Source organism: Cynocephalus volans, chromosome 11, assembly GCF_027409185.1.
Source record: "Cynocephalus volans isolate mCynVol1 chromosome 11, mCynVol1.pri, whole genome shotgun sequence".
Taxonomy (NCBI): Eukaryota; Metazoa; Chordata; class Mammalia; order Dermoptera; family Cynocephalidae; genus Cynocephalus; species Cynocephalus volans.
The window spans coordinates 57,744,939-57,760,797 of NC_084470.1; the positions used below are offsets into that span (position 1 = coordinate 57,744,939).

A 15,859-nucleotide genomic window follows, 5' to 3' on the forward strand; every position below is an offset into this window, starting at 1 on the left:
TATCACACACCTGATGGCTCCTTACTACCCTGAAGGGATTGTCCCCCTTCTGTCTCATTTGAAAAATTCCATGGACAGATCTAATTAGTAGGGCTTGGACCATATGTCGTACAGTATGGTTGGAATAAAGATAGAAGAAGATTCCAGAAGAAGGTAAGGTATGTTGGACAGAGCTGACACAAGATGGAATCTATAGGTAGTCATAATTTTTAGGAAGATTTTTAGTGGCATGCGTTTAAACCAAAAGTTTCTGTTAAACTTCAGGTATCTTAAAGTAGTTCATTAATAGATCATCATCATTATAACATTATTATAGATAATTGATAGTTAATATATTAAAACATTATTAATTTTTATTATATCGCTGTGTAGATATGTATTATATCTAGATAGTTAATAGATAACAATGGATTGTTGTTATAATAGCCCTCAAATGTTATGGCTATTTGAAATTAGTGCACCTATTTATATATGTAAGAAAAACTTGAAGGAAATGACTGAAAATCATCATGCCTCCTGCTCAGTCTTTGATATCCTTTTCTGTACTTAACCAAGAGAATCTACAGTTCATTTTTACTGTCATCTTTAGTGCAACTGCCTTCTTTTCTGTGGGGTTATTTTTACAGGGAATTGTTGATTTTTTCTGGGCTGCTATTGCTGAATTTTCTGACTGTGAGGATAGAGTGGGTATTTTAATTTCAATGAATATTTGCTGAGTTATTTAGTGGATGAACAAGACACTTATTACCCTCATGAGTTTGAAATCCACTAGAGTAGGACAAAAAAAAACAAACAAGTACAGCATTTTAGACTGAGGCTTCACATCTCAAACATGGAATATCCTTACTTGTCTAACATCTGAATAAGATTTTGGTTGGCTGGTGTTATGCTTGGTGGTTCCTGAATAAGGTGGAGGATTGTTTGATACCTGAGGTAGGATGGCAGATGGTTCACATTTTCTCCGTGCAGTCCACCTCCTACATTTCTCACAGACAAGGCTGCATTAATTAGCACTTAAACTCCATGGGAGGTGGTGAAAGAGAGAATAATTGTATTATAGTTAAGAAACTGAAGTTTAACAAAAAGGTATATTGGTGGTGGCAGGCTCATTTGGGCCATTTATGGCTCTGGTATGAATGCCTTTATTTCAGGCTCAGCTCATTTGCTTTTACAAAAGAGCAAGCATTTTGTATAGGACATGGTTCATTTCAGTGTTGAATTCCACAAAGTGCAGACAGTTCACGCTGATTCAGCATGGGGAGTCCATGAATACCAATCAGATGTGATGCGGGCTGGGGATACTTAGATAAAATCAGCATCTTCTCCTTTCCCTCTTTATAATATTTATCTCCTGTGACTCTAGAGCTGAAGTCAGCAAACTTTTTCTATAAAAGGGCAGATAGTAAATATTTTTGGCTTTGTGGGCCACTGGTCATTGTCACAGCTACTCAGCTTTGCCATTCTATAGGCATGTCTGTGTTCCCATAAAACTTTATATACAGAAACTATTTGAATTTTATATAACTTTTACATCATGAAATATTAGTCTTTTAATTTTTTTCTCAGCCATTTAAAAACATACAAAGTATTCTTAACTCATGGGCCATACAAAAACAGGAAGCAAGACAGATTTGGCCTACAGACCATAATTTGCAAACCCCTTCTCTAAAGGTCTTAAAAGTAACTTCTATAAAGTTCTAAGTTTAAGAACATTCATTTTATTTATTTAACGAGCACTTACATAGCACTTAATGTGTGCCATGCAGTTTTAAATGCCTTACAGATATTAGCTAATTTAATCCTCACAATAACCCCATGAGGGATGTACTGTTTTCCCCATTTTGCAAATGAGTAAATTGAGGCATTGAGAGGTTAAGTAACTAGACCAGGCTTACACAGCTAGTAAACAAGCAGTGGGACCTAGATTTGAACCTGAGTAATTTGGCTCCAGAGTACCTGTTCTTATCCATCATTATATGCTGTATCTCTTAAAGAATTTGTAATGATCTACTTTCTAGCCTAAAGGAATTTTAGAGATGAACCCATTCCTACTGCTTCTCCATATTAAAGACTCATTCTTACACACCACCCTTTATAGCCTTTATAATTCAAATTTGTGGCTCAATAAAATGACGATTACTGTTTATGCCCTTTCAGCATCCCTTGTGACTTCCTGAAAGCTTAGTCTTAACTCCACTGATCCCAAGGGTATTCTGTTTGCTTATTGTTTTATTTATGTTCATTGTAGGCTCCTTGCAGGTAGGAGAAATGGTATCAAAACATTTTCCATCAAAGAGAAATCTATTCTGGGATATCTTTTGCCTTCTTTGGGAACACCTGTCTCAGATTACTCCCAACTCAGATTTTGCTTTGCTGCTTTTCCAGCTTGAATAAGCAGGTGGTTGGATGTTGAGCCCCAACCTGCCTGCGACAGAGAACAGAATTTGTGTTGTTGAGCTATACTATTTCTGTTGATCAAAAGATACCACCAGGGGAGTGCCAGGAATGGAAAGTTTCCCAGCCTTTCCAAGGAATAAAATGGGAAGCTTAGTGTGTGTGTTAAAATGAGTCAAAGCTGAGGTAGACAGTGAGTTGCTCAGGATTTCTGGTTCCTTTTGCTTAGTCATAGTCTTCAACTGAACTAACCAGGTGGGACCTCAGAGCACCTCTGATGCAGAGGTTCTCATGCCACAGGGATTCCATAGAGGTATTGCCCTCAAGTCCAAAAGTACACCAATTTGTAGGCTGGATAAATGATATCTTTTGCATGTTTGTACCGTTAACTTTTTAGAGGTATGTAGATGCCATCGTGATCAAAAATAAAAGCTTTTCTAAATTCATGTTAGGCTACTGTTATTAGCACAACTACTATCTGTTGGGAAACATGATCCAGTTGAAGCCGCCTCTTTTATGGATGAAGAAACTGAGGCTCAGGGATGAAGGAAAGAGATTTGCCTAGGTCACATAGAAAGGTAATAGCTGGCGTGGAAACTGGTGCAGTTAAGTGCAGTTTGTACGTACCATATGGTTTGCGGTCTCTGTCGCCCCTGGATGGGCACAGGGTGAAGAGACTGACAAGTATTTTGACGTTTAATGCTGTGCTGTACTTTCTAATGTTGTCTAATAGACTGATTGGATAATATTTGAAGTATTCATAATGCTTTTCTTGAGAATCTCAAAATTTTTTACTATATTCCTTCCATGCCCTTATAAGTAGTAATCCTATATTCCAACCTTGAAACCTGAGGCATAGTAAAATTGGGCAACTTGCTTTTATCTATGGTAGAGCTGCATCTAAAACTCAGCATTTTAATCTCTGGACCAGGGTTCTATTCATCAGATTGAACTTGTGAGGATTTCAGTTATTTATGTCTTAGTATTTTATTGCTGGCACTCTCAACTGGATGCAACAGAAAACTTTTGTTGAATCTCTAAGTATCTACTTTGTGCTAGGTATCTTCCCATGTGTTATATATAACTTAATTTAATGAGACCAAAGTTGCAATTCTGAAGCCCCTCTCAGAAAAATCGAAGTAGCTCCAATCTGCTCCAGACCCCATCCATCCAGTTATTTATTCATCCATTCACCATTATGAAGCACCTCTGTTTATCAGGTTTGTAAATTTGCCCTTGAGTCACATCCCATTGGTGGCCATGCTAGAACAAATCAGCTCAAATCTGTGCTTCCAAATAAGACCCAGGGTTGGCAGCAACATCACCTTGGTCTGCACAGAACAACACTTTTTTCCCACTGACACTTCAGCAATTTAGAGTGACCCTGGTGATTTGGTCAAATGACTTTCATATTGATCATTTTCTTATACTGTTATATTTGATCTTCTCAAAAACTGTTGAGAGGGCCGGCCCCGTGGCGCACTCGGGAGAGTGCAGCACTTGGGAGCGCAGTGGCGCTCCCGCCGCGGGTTCAGATCCTATATAGGAATGGCCGGTGCGCTCACTGGCTGAGCGCGGTGCGGACGACACCACGCCAAGGGTTGCGATCCCCTTACCGGTCACAAAAAAAAAAAAAAAAAAAAAAAAGACCAAAAAAACCCCCAAAAAACTGTTGAGAGATCAGATGAATATGGATGATCTCATTTTATAACTCGGAAAGCCAGATTTGGAGGTGGCCTGTCTAAGTTAACATGGCTGTTGAGGGCCTCTAACTTCAGTGCTTATGCCATGTCATCAGTCTGGTGGACCACCACTGCTACCACACTCTTTTCTACCTTCACAGATATCTCCCTATTTCTCTTCTCATTTCTTTACTTTCTTCTATACCTTCTTTCTGTGTCTCCTTCGCACATGCATCCTCTACTAGGTGATCCTTAGATGTTGGAGTTCCTCAAGACTGTCTTATACTCTCTTCTTTTCACACTCTGAGCTCTCTCCCTAAGTGGTCTCTTCCCTGTTTATACCAATGATTCCCAAAAGTGTCGGCCGAGCCCACACTCATCTCTGTTCCAGACCTATCCATCCACTTCCTACATAGTATCTCTATTTGGATGTCTCCCAGGCACTCCATGTTAGCTTGTCTGAAACTTTACTTGGTCTTCTACCCCTGAGCTAGTCCTTGTCTGTCATTCCCAATCTAAGTAAATGGTACCTCCACATACGAAGTTGTACCAGTGACTTGGAAGTCATCTTGACACCTTTTTTCCCTTACTCCCAAGTCTAGTCAGTCACCAGATCATAGCAATTTGAAGTTCAACAACTTTCTTGAGTCTGACCTCCTGGTTTAGGATGTTTTGTGTACACCATAGATTTCTTTCTTTCTTTCCATCCTGTCTTGCACTTTGAACCTGATTCTTTCTAATACTTTAAATTTACTGCCTGATTCCATTTCGTTGATAATTTATGATTATAAGAAGTGTTGTTTGAAAGATGGGTGTATAGCAAAGCATGATTAAAGGTAGGGATGTATGCCAAACAAACAGCCTTAAGTTTTCTGGCCAACCAGTTATATGTTTCTTGTTGATGCTTTTTTTTCTAAATTGTATTGCAGCAGTTCACATTTCTTTGCCATGTTAGGGGTAGGGAAGAGGGGAGATTTCAGGTAACAGTGTGTAATTGCAGATCAGTGGAGAAAGTAGCCTTTTCATGGGTCTATGTAATTCCGGATATTAATAATAAGGAACTCACTTGCCCTCTTATATAAGCCATAGTTTATAATATTACATTTATTGGTAAGAAAAGAATATTTTGATTTCCCATTTGCTTTGTCCTTTTTTTAAATGAGCATTTTGTTTTGAGGTAATTTTAGAGTCACATGCAGTTATTAAGAAATAATACAATGAGATCACATATACCTTTTGCTCAGTTTCCCCCAGTGGTAATATCTTGTTTTTTTTTTTTTTTTTTTTGTCTTTTTTGTGACCATCCGCGCCGCGCTCAGCCAGTGAGCGCACCAGCCATCCTTACATAGGATCCGAACCCGAGTGCGCCACAGGGTCGGCCCCCCAGTGGTAATATCTTGCAAAACTATTGGGCCAGAGGAAATGAAAGTACAATATCATAACTAGAATATTTACACTGATATAATCTACCAATGTTATTCAGATTTCATCAGTTTCACTTTTACTCATTTGTGTGTATGTATATATTTAATTCTATACAGTTTAATTACATGTGTAGGTTTTTTATTTTTATAATTTCTCAGTTGGCTGAGAACTCAAGCTGGGAAAAGGTATGATATTTACTGGGTCCCTCTCAAACTCCACTGGTAAACAACTTGTGCATAATTCCTTCTCTTTAGTAGAGTAGCTACTTGACTTTGGGCAAGCTACTTAACTTCTAAATCTTGATTTACTTTTCTATAAAATGGGATTCATAGTAACTACCTACTGCAGAGGCTTGCTGTGAGGACTGAAATGAGAAGATGTGTATAATGGGTACTGGGCATAGTCGATGGCATATAAAAGGAGTTCAATAAATGATCATCTAATTTTTTTAAAAGTGAGATTTTTAAACAGATTATAAATGAGAGTTTGGATTTTTAAACACTTTTCACAAAAGTGTGGTATCACGGAATTGTAGAATTGGAAGTTCCCTTAAGTAATCACTTCATAGTTTTAGAACTAGTCTAGGACCCCCCTAAATCTTCTTAGGTGGTAGGCTCTTATTCTTTATGATAAACTGCTTCTCTGTAACTTCTAGTTCTGCCCTCATCCATGTGACAGCCCTTCTAGGATTTGAGGACAACTGCCATGCCCCCTCCTCCGCCCCACCTAAATTATCTCTTCTGGATTATCCTTTAGCCATTCCTCATAAGATGTAGCTTCTAGACCCTTTCCCATCTTGGTCTCTCTCTTCTAAAGAAGGTCAATTTGTTGTTCCCCTTAACCAAACACAGAACTCAGATGTAATCTGGCTAACATGTCCCAGGATAGGTCCATCTTCTCTTGGGTTGTTTTTTGGGGGGAAACTAGGTTACCCTGTTGATGCTCACAGAGCTTGTTCTTTTGTCTTCTTTTTATTTTCTAGATGAAAAATAAATGCACAGCAGTTAAGCACAGCAGTTAAACATACACTTTAACTTTCATTCCCTCCTGTAACCCGACTAAAATGACACTTAAAAGGGGAAAGAGATATCAGCAAATGAAAAATGAATGGAATGTTGAAGCCAGAGACCATGTATGAGTGACTTAGTGGGCCAAGAAGAACTGACAGTGTCTTCCAGGGGGAGAAACTAAGAAGAAAGAGATTTGTATTGTAGAACTCCAGAACTGGAGACACCAAATCCTGAACACAGAAAGATTAGTCGAAAATCTATGCAAAAAGTAATTCGATGCCTATACCCCCTTCCTTACTCTCTCAGGAGATAGGAATTTTAGATGTTGACCCAGAGACTCCTAATTCAGGCACACCAAGCATAGAAGAAGGGGTAGAATATGGAACAGAACTGAAAATAAGGGCTTTAAGGTAGAGTTCTAAATAGTGAATTGTAGGACCATTCCCCTCTCTTACCCAGTTTGCAGACTATCTGCAGGAGAGTAGTCCCATGCAAGAGATTTGAAGATCCTCCTCTGAAGAAATTAGCCTCTAAAGATAATAATTCTAGGGGTTCTCGATAAAATGGCAAATTCTTGTGTGATCACCCTAAAGTGAAGTTCACAAATTGACAAGCCTAGCCCACATGCTCAGAGCTTTCAAACAACTTTAAATATATGAACATGTATAGGTAGTCAAGTGTCAGCAGACATTTAAAGAAAGCCTCTCACATAAAAGATAGATCAAAACAAATGGAAGAGAAAATAACTCGGAGGCAACAGTAAAAGCAGGGAGGAAAATAAGAAAAAAAAATAGCTTTATAATATTAAAATTGAGAGAGATTAGAGAAAATATCGCATTCATGAAAGATGAACAAGATCCTTTAAAAATAAAAAGAACTTGGGCCGACCCCTTGGCTCACTTGGGAGAGTGCAGCACTGGGAGCGCAGCAGCGCTTCTGCCGCGGGTTTGGATCCTATATAGGGATGGCGGGTGCACTCACTGGCTGAGTGCGGTGCCGGCGACACCAAGCCAAGGGTTCTGATCCCCTTACCGGTCACAAAAAATAAATAAAATAAACTTTCAGAAAACAGGAAAGACCTCTTAGAAAGTAAAAGTATGATACCCAATAAAAAACAATAACACAGAAAGATGGAAAGATAGAGTTGAAGAAGTTTCCTTGATGATAGACCAAATGAAAGAGATGGGAAATAGGGGAAAACAGACATGAAAGTTAGAGGTTTATTCCAAGAGATCCAACATCTGATTAATAGAAATTTAGAAAGAGAAAAAACAGACAGTAGAGGGGAAGAAATAATCAAGGAAATGATATAAAAAGATTTTTCCAAAACTGAAATAATGTCTGTAGATTGATACAGACAGCACAATGAGTGAAAGAAAACCATGTGAAATTTATAAAGTCCTAAAATCTTCTAGAGAAAACAGTCACATACTTAGGGTTAGTATTACAAGTGGCATTAGGTTTCTCAAAAGCAATGAACTAGAAGATAATGGAGCAATGCTTTCAAAATTCTGACAAAAAAATATTCCCAACTTAAATTTTTTTAACTTACATAATACAAATTTATTTTCATGATGTTCCATAATTATTTTTCTAATCCCTACAAAAAGCCTGAGCTTTCCTCTGGTCTCCTCAAACTTTAAAAAAATATATATGTATTTTTTTTAAATTGACATAATAATTGTACATATTTATGGGGTGTAGTGTGATATTTTGATTACATATACAATGTGTAATGATCAAATCAGGGTAATTAGCACATTCATCACCTCAAACCTTTATCATTCTTTATGTTGATAACATTCAAAATCCTCTCTTCTAGCTATTTGAAAAAATACAATAAATTGTTTTTACTATAGTTACCCTAGAGTGCTAGAACTTATTCCTCTACTTACACTAGAACTTTTTCCTCCTATCAAACTGTAATTTTATATTCATTAACCAACCTCTTCCTATTCTGTCCTCCCCCCTGCTCTTCCCAACCTCCCCAAGTTAGAATTTTTTATCCAACTAAACTATCCCCCAAGTTTGAGCTTAGTAAAGACATTTTCAGACATATTGTGTATATACCTTTTCCTAAGAAGCTCTCCTAGAAGAAACTTTCCAACAGAACAAGTGAATAAACAAGGAAAAAGACTAAATGGGATCCAGGAAACAGGGGTTTCAATGTAGGTAAGGTAGAAAGAATTCCCAGAAGGGTAGAGTTCCAGTAGAGATTTCTCAAGAAACAGACAACTGATAGAGTACCTGGTTGAACATATTAAAAGGAGCTTTACACTCCAGGGAAAATAAAAATTATACAAACAAGGAAATGTATACAACATGGCTTGGCTACAGATAATATTCACATAGACCTAATAATGCAATTCTTAGTATTAATGTAATCAAAATTTGACCTAGTTATATTGGAAAGATGGGCAGAGTACATGCAGCAGTATATGAAGAGGGGGTCAGGACAAAATCCTAATCTTCCATAATAGGAATTAAATTAGTAATGTAACACTTACATTTTGCTGCATAACAACTTACCCCAAAATTTTAGAGCCTTAAAACAAGTATTTTTCATCTCACAGTTTCCGTGAGTCAAGAGTTCAAAAGCAATTTAAAGGTCTCCCATGAGATTGCAGTCCACATGTCAGTGGGGGTTGCAGTCATCTGAAGGCTTGACTGGGGCTGGAGAATCCTCTTCCAAGCTCACATAGGTAGCAGTAGAAGGAGACTTCAGTTCTCTTCATATGGGCCTTTCCAAAGGATATGTTATTTAGCTTCCCCTAGGGCAAGTGATCCAGGAAGGAGAATAAGAGGAATTTCAGTGCCTTTTATGACCTCGCCTTGAAGGTGACATATCATCATCATTTCTGCTATGTTCTATTGAGCGTATAGACCAACCCTGATACATTGTGGGAGGGTGTGCACAAGGGTGTGAATATCAGGAGGCAGGGATGATGGGGGGCTCTTTGGAGGCTGGCTGCTACAGGTAATAACTAAAAGTGAAGCCTCAAGAAGTAATATATAGGCATATTATTTAGAAAAGTGGAGATAAATCCTAGAAGAAAGAGGTTGCCCCTGGTAGTAGGAATCAGGGAAAGAGACTGCTGATTTTCATTATAAGCGTCATAGAACAACTTTAAGAAATATGTACATGTAATACTGTGATTTTTTTTTTAATTATGAAAAAAAAAATCCAAAGCATGGACCCGTTTAATGTCCCCAACATTAGTTATAGAGCAATACCTAAATTATATGAGGAACTAATAGAATTTTAATCTCATAAGGATCCTTTGGCATTTGGAAGATAGTATATGATATCTTGAAAGACTGTTTATGGATGATAAACCTGAACTTCAGTGAAACAGGACATAGTGACCAAACCTGACCTAAAATCCTTAAATAAATGTGGCACAAAAAGATGAGCATGAGTCAGTGAGATGCTCTGGCATTTCAGTAATATGAAATGGGGAAGGGGAAAAAGAAAAAAACTGTTTTGCTCTTTCTAGAGAATGGAAAGTTCTTAAGTGAAAATGTTTATGTAGCTTGGGCCTATAAATGGCAAACCTTATTGAAAGGAATAGCCTTTTGACAGATAGTTGGAAAGCACTTTATAGAATTCCTTAGGCTAAGGGTGTGTAGGTGAGGGTTTGATACAAATTGGAGAAAGAGTTGGCTGCTGTCCCTATGGACAGAACACGGGCCAGGCCAGTCTGCAGCACCAGTCATTCCTGCTGGTTGCGGCCAGGGTCATTTTCTTCAGAGGAGCTCTGGGCTCTTTATTGTCTACCACAGCTTGGTTGGTGCCTAAGGACCGTCCCCCCGCAAGCATTTGAGCCCTTGATGCCTGCTCTGTCCCTGGTCCCCATGCACAACCTCTATTCAAGTCTGGTCTCATCTCTTCCTGTCACTATATATTTACTCTTCTTGAGGAACATACTTTTAGGAGTTACAGCATTCTTGGACAGTTTGTCTGTTCCATCTGCCTTCTAATATAGCTGGGGTTGGGATAAAGTATTAAAGGAATCATATATTTGGGTTGGTGGAGGAGTTGAGAGGGATGCATTGGAGATGGCCAAGTAAGTAAAAACTACACACTGAAGCATTCAGGCTTACGTTTTTTAACATTTTAACACCTCATTAAAATGTATTGTTTACGTTCTTCTACTATAAATGAGTACATTGAATTTAAATTATTCAGTGTCTCCATGATAAGCCTTGGCTGTCATGCCCTGGGATGCCCTCAGTGCCATTATAATGGGCAGAGGGGTAAGCTGTGAAAGGGGCAAGTTGTGTTTTTGTGTCTGCATTCCTCAGTGTCTCTTTTTGTATTTTACTTTGCCCACAGATCGGGGACCACAAATTCAGTGCTCACCGGATTGTCTTAGCCGCCTCGATCCCGTACTTCCATGCTATGTTTACGAATGACATGATGGAGTGCAAGCAGGATGAGATTGTAATGCAAGGAATGGACCCAAGGTACTAAATCCCTCCATTAGGTTTCACAGGCTGCTTTCCAGGTGCAGCTTCAGCCCGTGCTTGGTGCCACTGGAGGGCCTGCAACAGGACCCAAATAGCACAGCTCCATACATACAGTAGGTGATTAGTAGAGGTATTAGAACCTCTGCCAATGGCCTGAGACAGGGCTAAAACAAAGGGAGTTTTGATGCTGTTTTTCTCTGCTATTAGAGTAACACTTTTTTTTTTTTTTTTTTTTTTTTGGTGGCTGGCCAGGGATCTGAACCCTTGACCTTGGTGTTAGCAGCATCATGCTCTAACCACCTGAACTGACAGGCCCTGGAGTAACACATTTAATATAAGCTAGAGTCCAAAACATTTTTTTAAATTGGGGTTGGGCCTGCCACAACTGTGCAGGGGGAAGCCTCTTGGGCTCTGGAGCTGGGGTGGGACGTGGAGTGGCCCAAGGGCCTCAGCCACGCCCCCCCCCCCCCACACACATCTGCATCCAGTTCAGCAATGACTGACCCACTGCAGGAAACTGGGCTCCCAAGCCGGGGTTGAGGGGGCCAAGGGCCTCAGCCACACCCCCCGACATTCACATCCAGTCCAGGAAAAACTGCACCACACAGGAAACCCCCCAGGCTCCCAAGCTGGAGTCGGGGGAGCCTGTGGGCCTCAGCTCTGCCCCCCAGCTCCACCTCTCTCCCCTACTCCCTCCCCCTGCTTCGCAACATCTTTGAATGTATAAAAAAACATAGTAATAATAAATTGATTTTAAAATGTATGTATAAATTGCTATACAAATATAAGTTTTTATTTTTATGAGGAGTTAAGATTGGATTTTCCCAAAGATACATAACCAATAACAGGTCAAGCCAGGAGGACAACCACTGTCACCAACTGCACTGTCACAGATTGCCATTGTGATCATTCTAGTTATTTTCATTATATCATGGTATGTGAGAAATGTTAGGTGCTCCAATAGCATTGAGAAATTAAGATATTTTATATGAATACATTTTTGTTGAAAGTTAAATGTAAATTATACAATAAACTATATCATGATAATGATAAAAAAAATAAACTGGGGCTGGGTACAAAGATGGCGTATATTCTCTACACTTTTCTGGGCTAGCCATTTTAGCTAACAAAATAGTTCTTCAAATAAATGTCTTCATTCACTTTCCTTCTCATTGGTCTAGAACAGTGTTGTCCATTAGAACTTTCTGTAGTAATGGAAATGTTTTATTTGTACTGTCCAAAATGGTAGCCACTAGGCACAGATGGTTATTGAGCACTCAAAATAACCTGACTAGTGGGACTGGAGAACTAAATTTTAAATTTTATTTAATTTTAATTAATTTAAACTTAATTTTAAATAGCCACAAGTGGCTAATGGCTGCTGTACTGGACAACACAGGTCTAGAATATGACAGATATTATGGTTATTTTGATGGATGAGAACGTGGAAGCCTGAGGAGGTCAAGCCCAGGGTTCTCCCTTAAGCCAGTAGTCCACTGTTGCCCAACCTCTCTTAATCTCATAGTGGTGAAAACTACGGGGAAAGGAGACTATGTGGTTCCCTTTGGGTGACTGAAAGTGATCTGTCCCCGTACATGGAGAGGATTTATATAAATATTGTAGGGTGGAAATCTCAGGTCAGCTTCTTGTAAGGAAAGACACAGAAGTGAGTCTCCAAGAGCAGTGGCACACTTTTCTCTGAGGTCTGTGTCTGAAGGAGCCGTGTGGTCACCATGTGCAGGTGCTTCATTTAACAGAGATTGACTGAACAACTATGATGTGTACAGCTCTAGGCAGTGAGGTATAGCAGTGAGAAAACAGAAGGCACCTGTTCTCATTGTACCAATTTCCTAGTAATGGGGATCTGGCAGTAAACAAATAAATGCTCGGTGTGGCTGGGAGTGAAAGTGATATGAGAAATGTAAAGCAGAGTAAAGGCTGGTGAATGCTGGTGGAGGCCTGCACTATTTCAGGGTGATCAGGAAAGGCCTCTGTAGTGGGATGGCAGTTGAGCAGAGACCTTAATTAAAGTGAAGTAGTGAGCCATCTGAAGGAAGAGCCCTCCAAATAGAGGGAATAGCCAATGCAAAGTCCCTGAGGTGAGTATGTTCAGAATGTTGGAATAGAATGAGGAAGGGAAAGAGTAGAAGGTGATGTGGTCAGAGAGATGGGAAGGGGCCAGACCATGTACAGCCCTATAGATGGAATTTGGATTTTATTCTCAGTGTGAATTAGAAGCCAGGAAAAATTTTGGAAATTTCATTCTAAAAATTTATCACAAGAAAATAATCTGAAAACATTATAACAGCCATAACATAGTAATATCTACTATTATGCCTACCAATAGAGGAAATCAATTATAGCATATTTACATGTTGAAATGTTATATAGCAGCCACTCAACACAATAAAGATGAAGACAGTGTAGCAACATGGGAAAGGGCTTGATAAGTATTTTATGATTATATCCATATAATTTATGTGTTCAGGAGAACAGGGACTGAAAATGAACCTAGAAAAATGACCATAGTTGACTTTTTTAGGAGTGAGATTGTGGGTAATTGTTTTTTTTTTTTTTAGAATTTTCTGTAATAACACTATTTGGGTGATAAAGACAACTTAGCAAAATGAGTCTTTGGCTTTGATAAAGTAGTCATTTCTTTTAGATAGGTTCTCAAAGGGCACGGGCTAAATGGATTTCAGAACAGGGCCCATCTGTTCTCCTAGTGGTAATGTCAGTTAGTTCTCCTGTGGGCCAAGACTTATCTCTGAAGAGCTTCTCACGGCTTTTCTTCTTTCATTTAGTGCCCTGGAGGCTCTGATCAACTTTGCCTACAACGGCAACCTTGCCATTGACCAGCAAAATGTCCAGTCATTGCTGATGGGGGCGAGCTTCCTGCAGCTGCAGAGCATCAAAGACGCCTGTTGCACATTCCTCCGAGAACGGTGAGGTGATATGGTGGGCCTGGCCCATGGTAGGCAGCATGATCATTTCATTTCTAGAATCTCCTGCCAGTTTGCTGAGTCCTTGGGGCATATAGAGTTTTATGAAGGGAGTGAGTTGGGAAGGTTACTCTGTAGAGATGACATTTCTTGAAATCAGTATCAGTGTCCACTTCTCTGTGATGAACCTTTGCGGAACATGATTTACATAGTCCTGTCTCCCTTGGCTTGATATGTACCTTTTCTGATCTCTTTCCAGTCTGACCAGCCACTAATTTAGGTGATTTCTTGCCAAAATGATTTATTTAGTACTCCATAACTGTTCTATAGCCATCGCCATCTTTGATTAGATACTTCCCCTCCTTGAATTTCTTGACCTTTCTTTTTAAACTTGAGATCTTTAAGAGCGCATCCAAATTTCACCTCTTGGAATTCTCTATCTCCCTCAGTCCCCTGGACACAATCATTGTACACTCTTTTAGGGAAAAGACTGTGGATTATAACCCCATCTATTTCCAGTGCTTGGCAATGGGCCTCATGGGTCTCCCAGGACCTTTTGACTGATCAGATAAGAAGACTCTTTTAACCCCTCAAGAGATAGAGCTCTTGGTCATAAGGTAAAGACCTTTTAACCCCCAGAGGCTTGGGGATGAGGGTTAGTGCTGGTTCACACACAGCTAGAGAAAAACCAGAACAGTGCCCATGTCTTTAGTGCTATCCCAGGGCCAACCTCCACCTGAGCCTACACTGATCATTAGGTCCCCAGCCTGAAGACCAGGATTCCTCCTGACTCAGATCCGCCATCCTGAACCTCATTCCCTCTTAGAGATGACTTCCCCCTCCCCGATTCCCACACCATTAATCTAATTCACTAAGCAGCTCTGTTGGTCCAACTGCTGTACACATCCTGCTTACATGGTGCTCATGGGCATCGTATGTGCAGCTAGTCATAATAACTGTGGTAATGATGCCTCAAATGAGGGGGTTCTCAGCTGCTGAGTGCTGGGTGCATGGTTTTATCTTGAAGTAGGTGGTACTGTTCCCGGTTTTGCACATGGAGACCTTGTAGTGAGAGCACATTCCCAGAGCCAGGCTTGTCCCTGCCCTGAGATGTCTTCTGGGGCAGGCTGGAGGGATGCATGTGGGGATGTGGGGGGTACCCACTTGCTGTCTTCCCTACTCATTTGTGAGCTTCTTAAAGACACAGACTGGGCTAAGTTCATCTCTTTGCTCCCACAGAACTTGAGAGTGGCGTTCTGACTAAGTAGGCATTCCAGAATTACATTGGCCGTCCTCACACCTTCACTAAGGGACAAGAGCTCCACCTAGGGGTTTTTGAGGTCGTCACTGTCAACACTGGATCCAGGCTCTGTTATAAAGTTCTGCTGCCAAAAAGATGCTTAGAAAAATGATTTTTAGACCAGTGCAGTTTTTGCACCAATAGCATTTTAGGAACAGATACTTTACTGTTTTGAGCCTATCCTTGAATTTTTTTTTTTTTTTGTCTTTTTCGTGACCGGTACTCAGCCAGTGAGTGCACCAGCCATTCCTATATAGGATCCGAACCCGCGGTGGGAGCGTCGCCACACTCCCAGCGCCACACTCTCCCGGGTGCGCCACTGGCTCGGCCCTCCTTGAAATTTTTTATTCAGCCCTGTAGGACCCCTTCTGAGACCTAAACCCATACCTCATTCCTCTCTTTATTTCCTGACACAGGCGCCAGTGGTTTGGCCTACTTTCTGTTTCTCTCTAGTAGTTACCACTACTGCCTCTCTTCCTAGGGGTATTTCTCCTTGAGCCTGGCTACAGAATGTGGCAGGGTCTCTCAGCTTTCCCCTTACTATGGGCTCTTGAAGACGAGCATGTGGGCCCTTCACTTTCAAGGTTGATTGCCAATGACGAGGAAAACCATACTGAACAGTAGTAGAAAAGACAG

At 40.1% G+C, this 15,859-nt stretch overlaps 1 protein-coding gene across 3 annotated transcripts in view; it reads left to right on the top strand.

Moving 5' to 3' along the window:
• Positions 1–15,859, top strand: part of KLHL18 (kelch like family member 18) — a 63,528-nt gene that overhangs the window by 28,066 nt on the left and 19,603 nt on the right. For all 3 annotated transcript variants that reach the window (XM_063114264.1, XM_063114265.1, XM_063114266.1), the window contains exons 2-3: positions 10,848–10,978; positions 13,786–13,926. In XM_063114264.1, the coding sequence (XP_062970334.1) occupies positions 10,848–10,978; positions 13,786–13,926 (272 nt within the window). The remainder of the gene's footprint in view (positions 1–10,847; positions 10,979–13,785; positions 13,927–15,859) is intronic.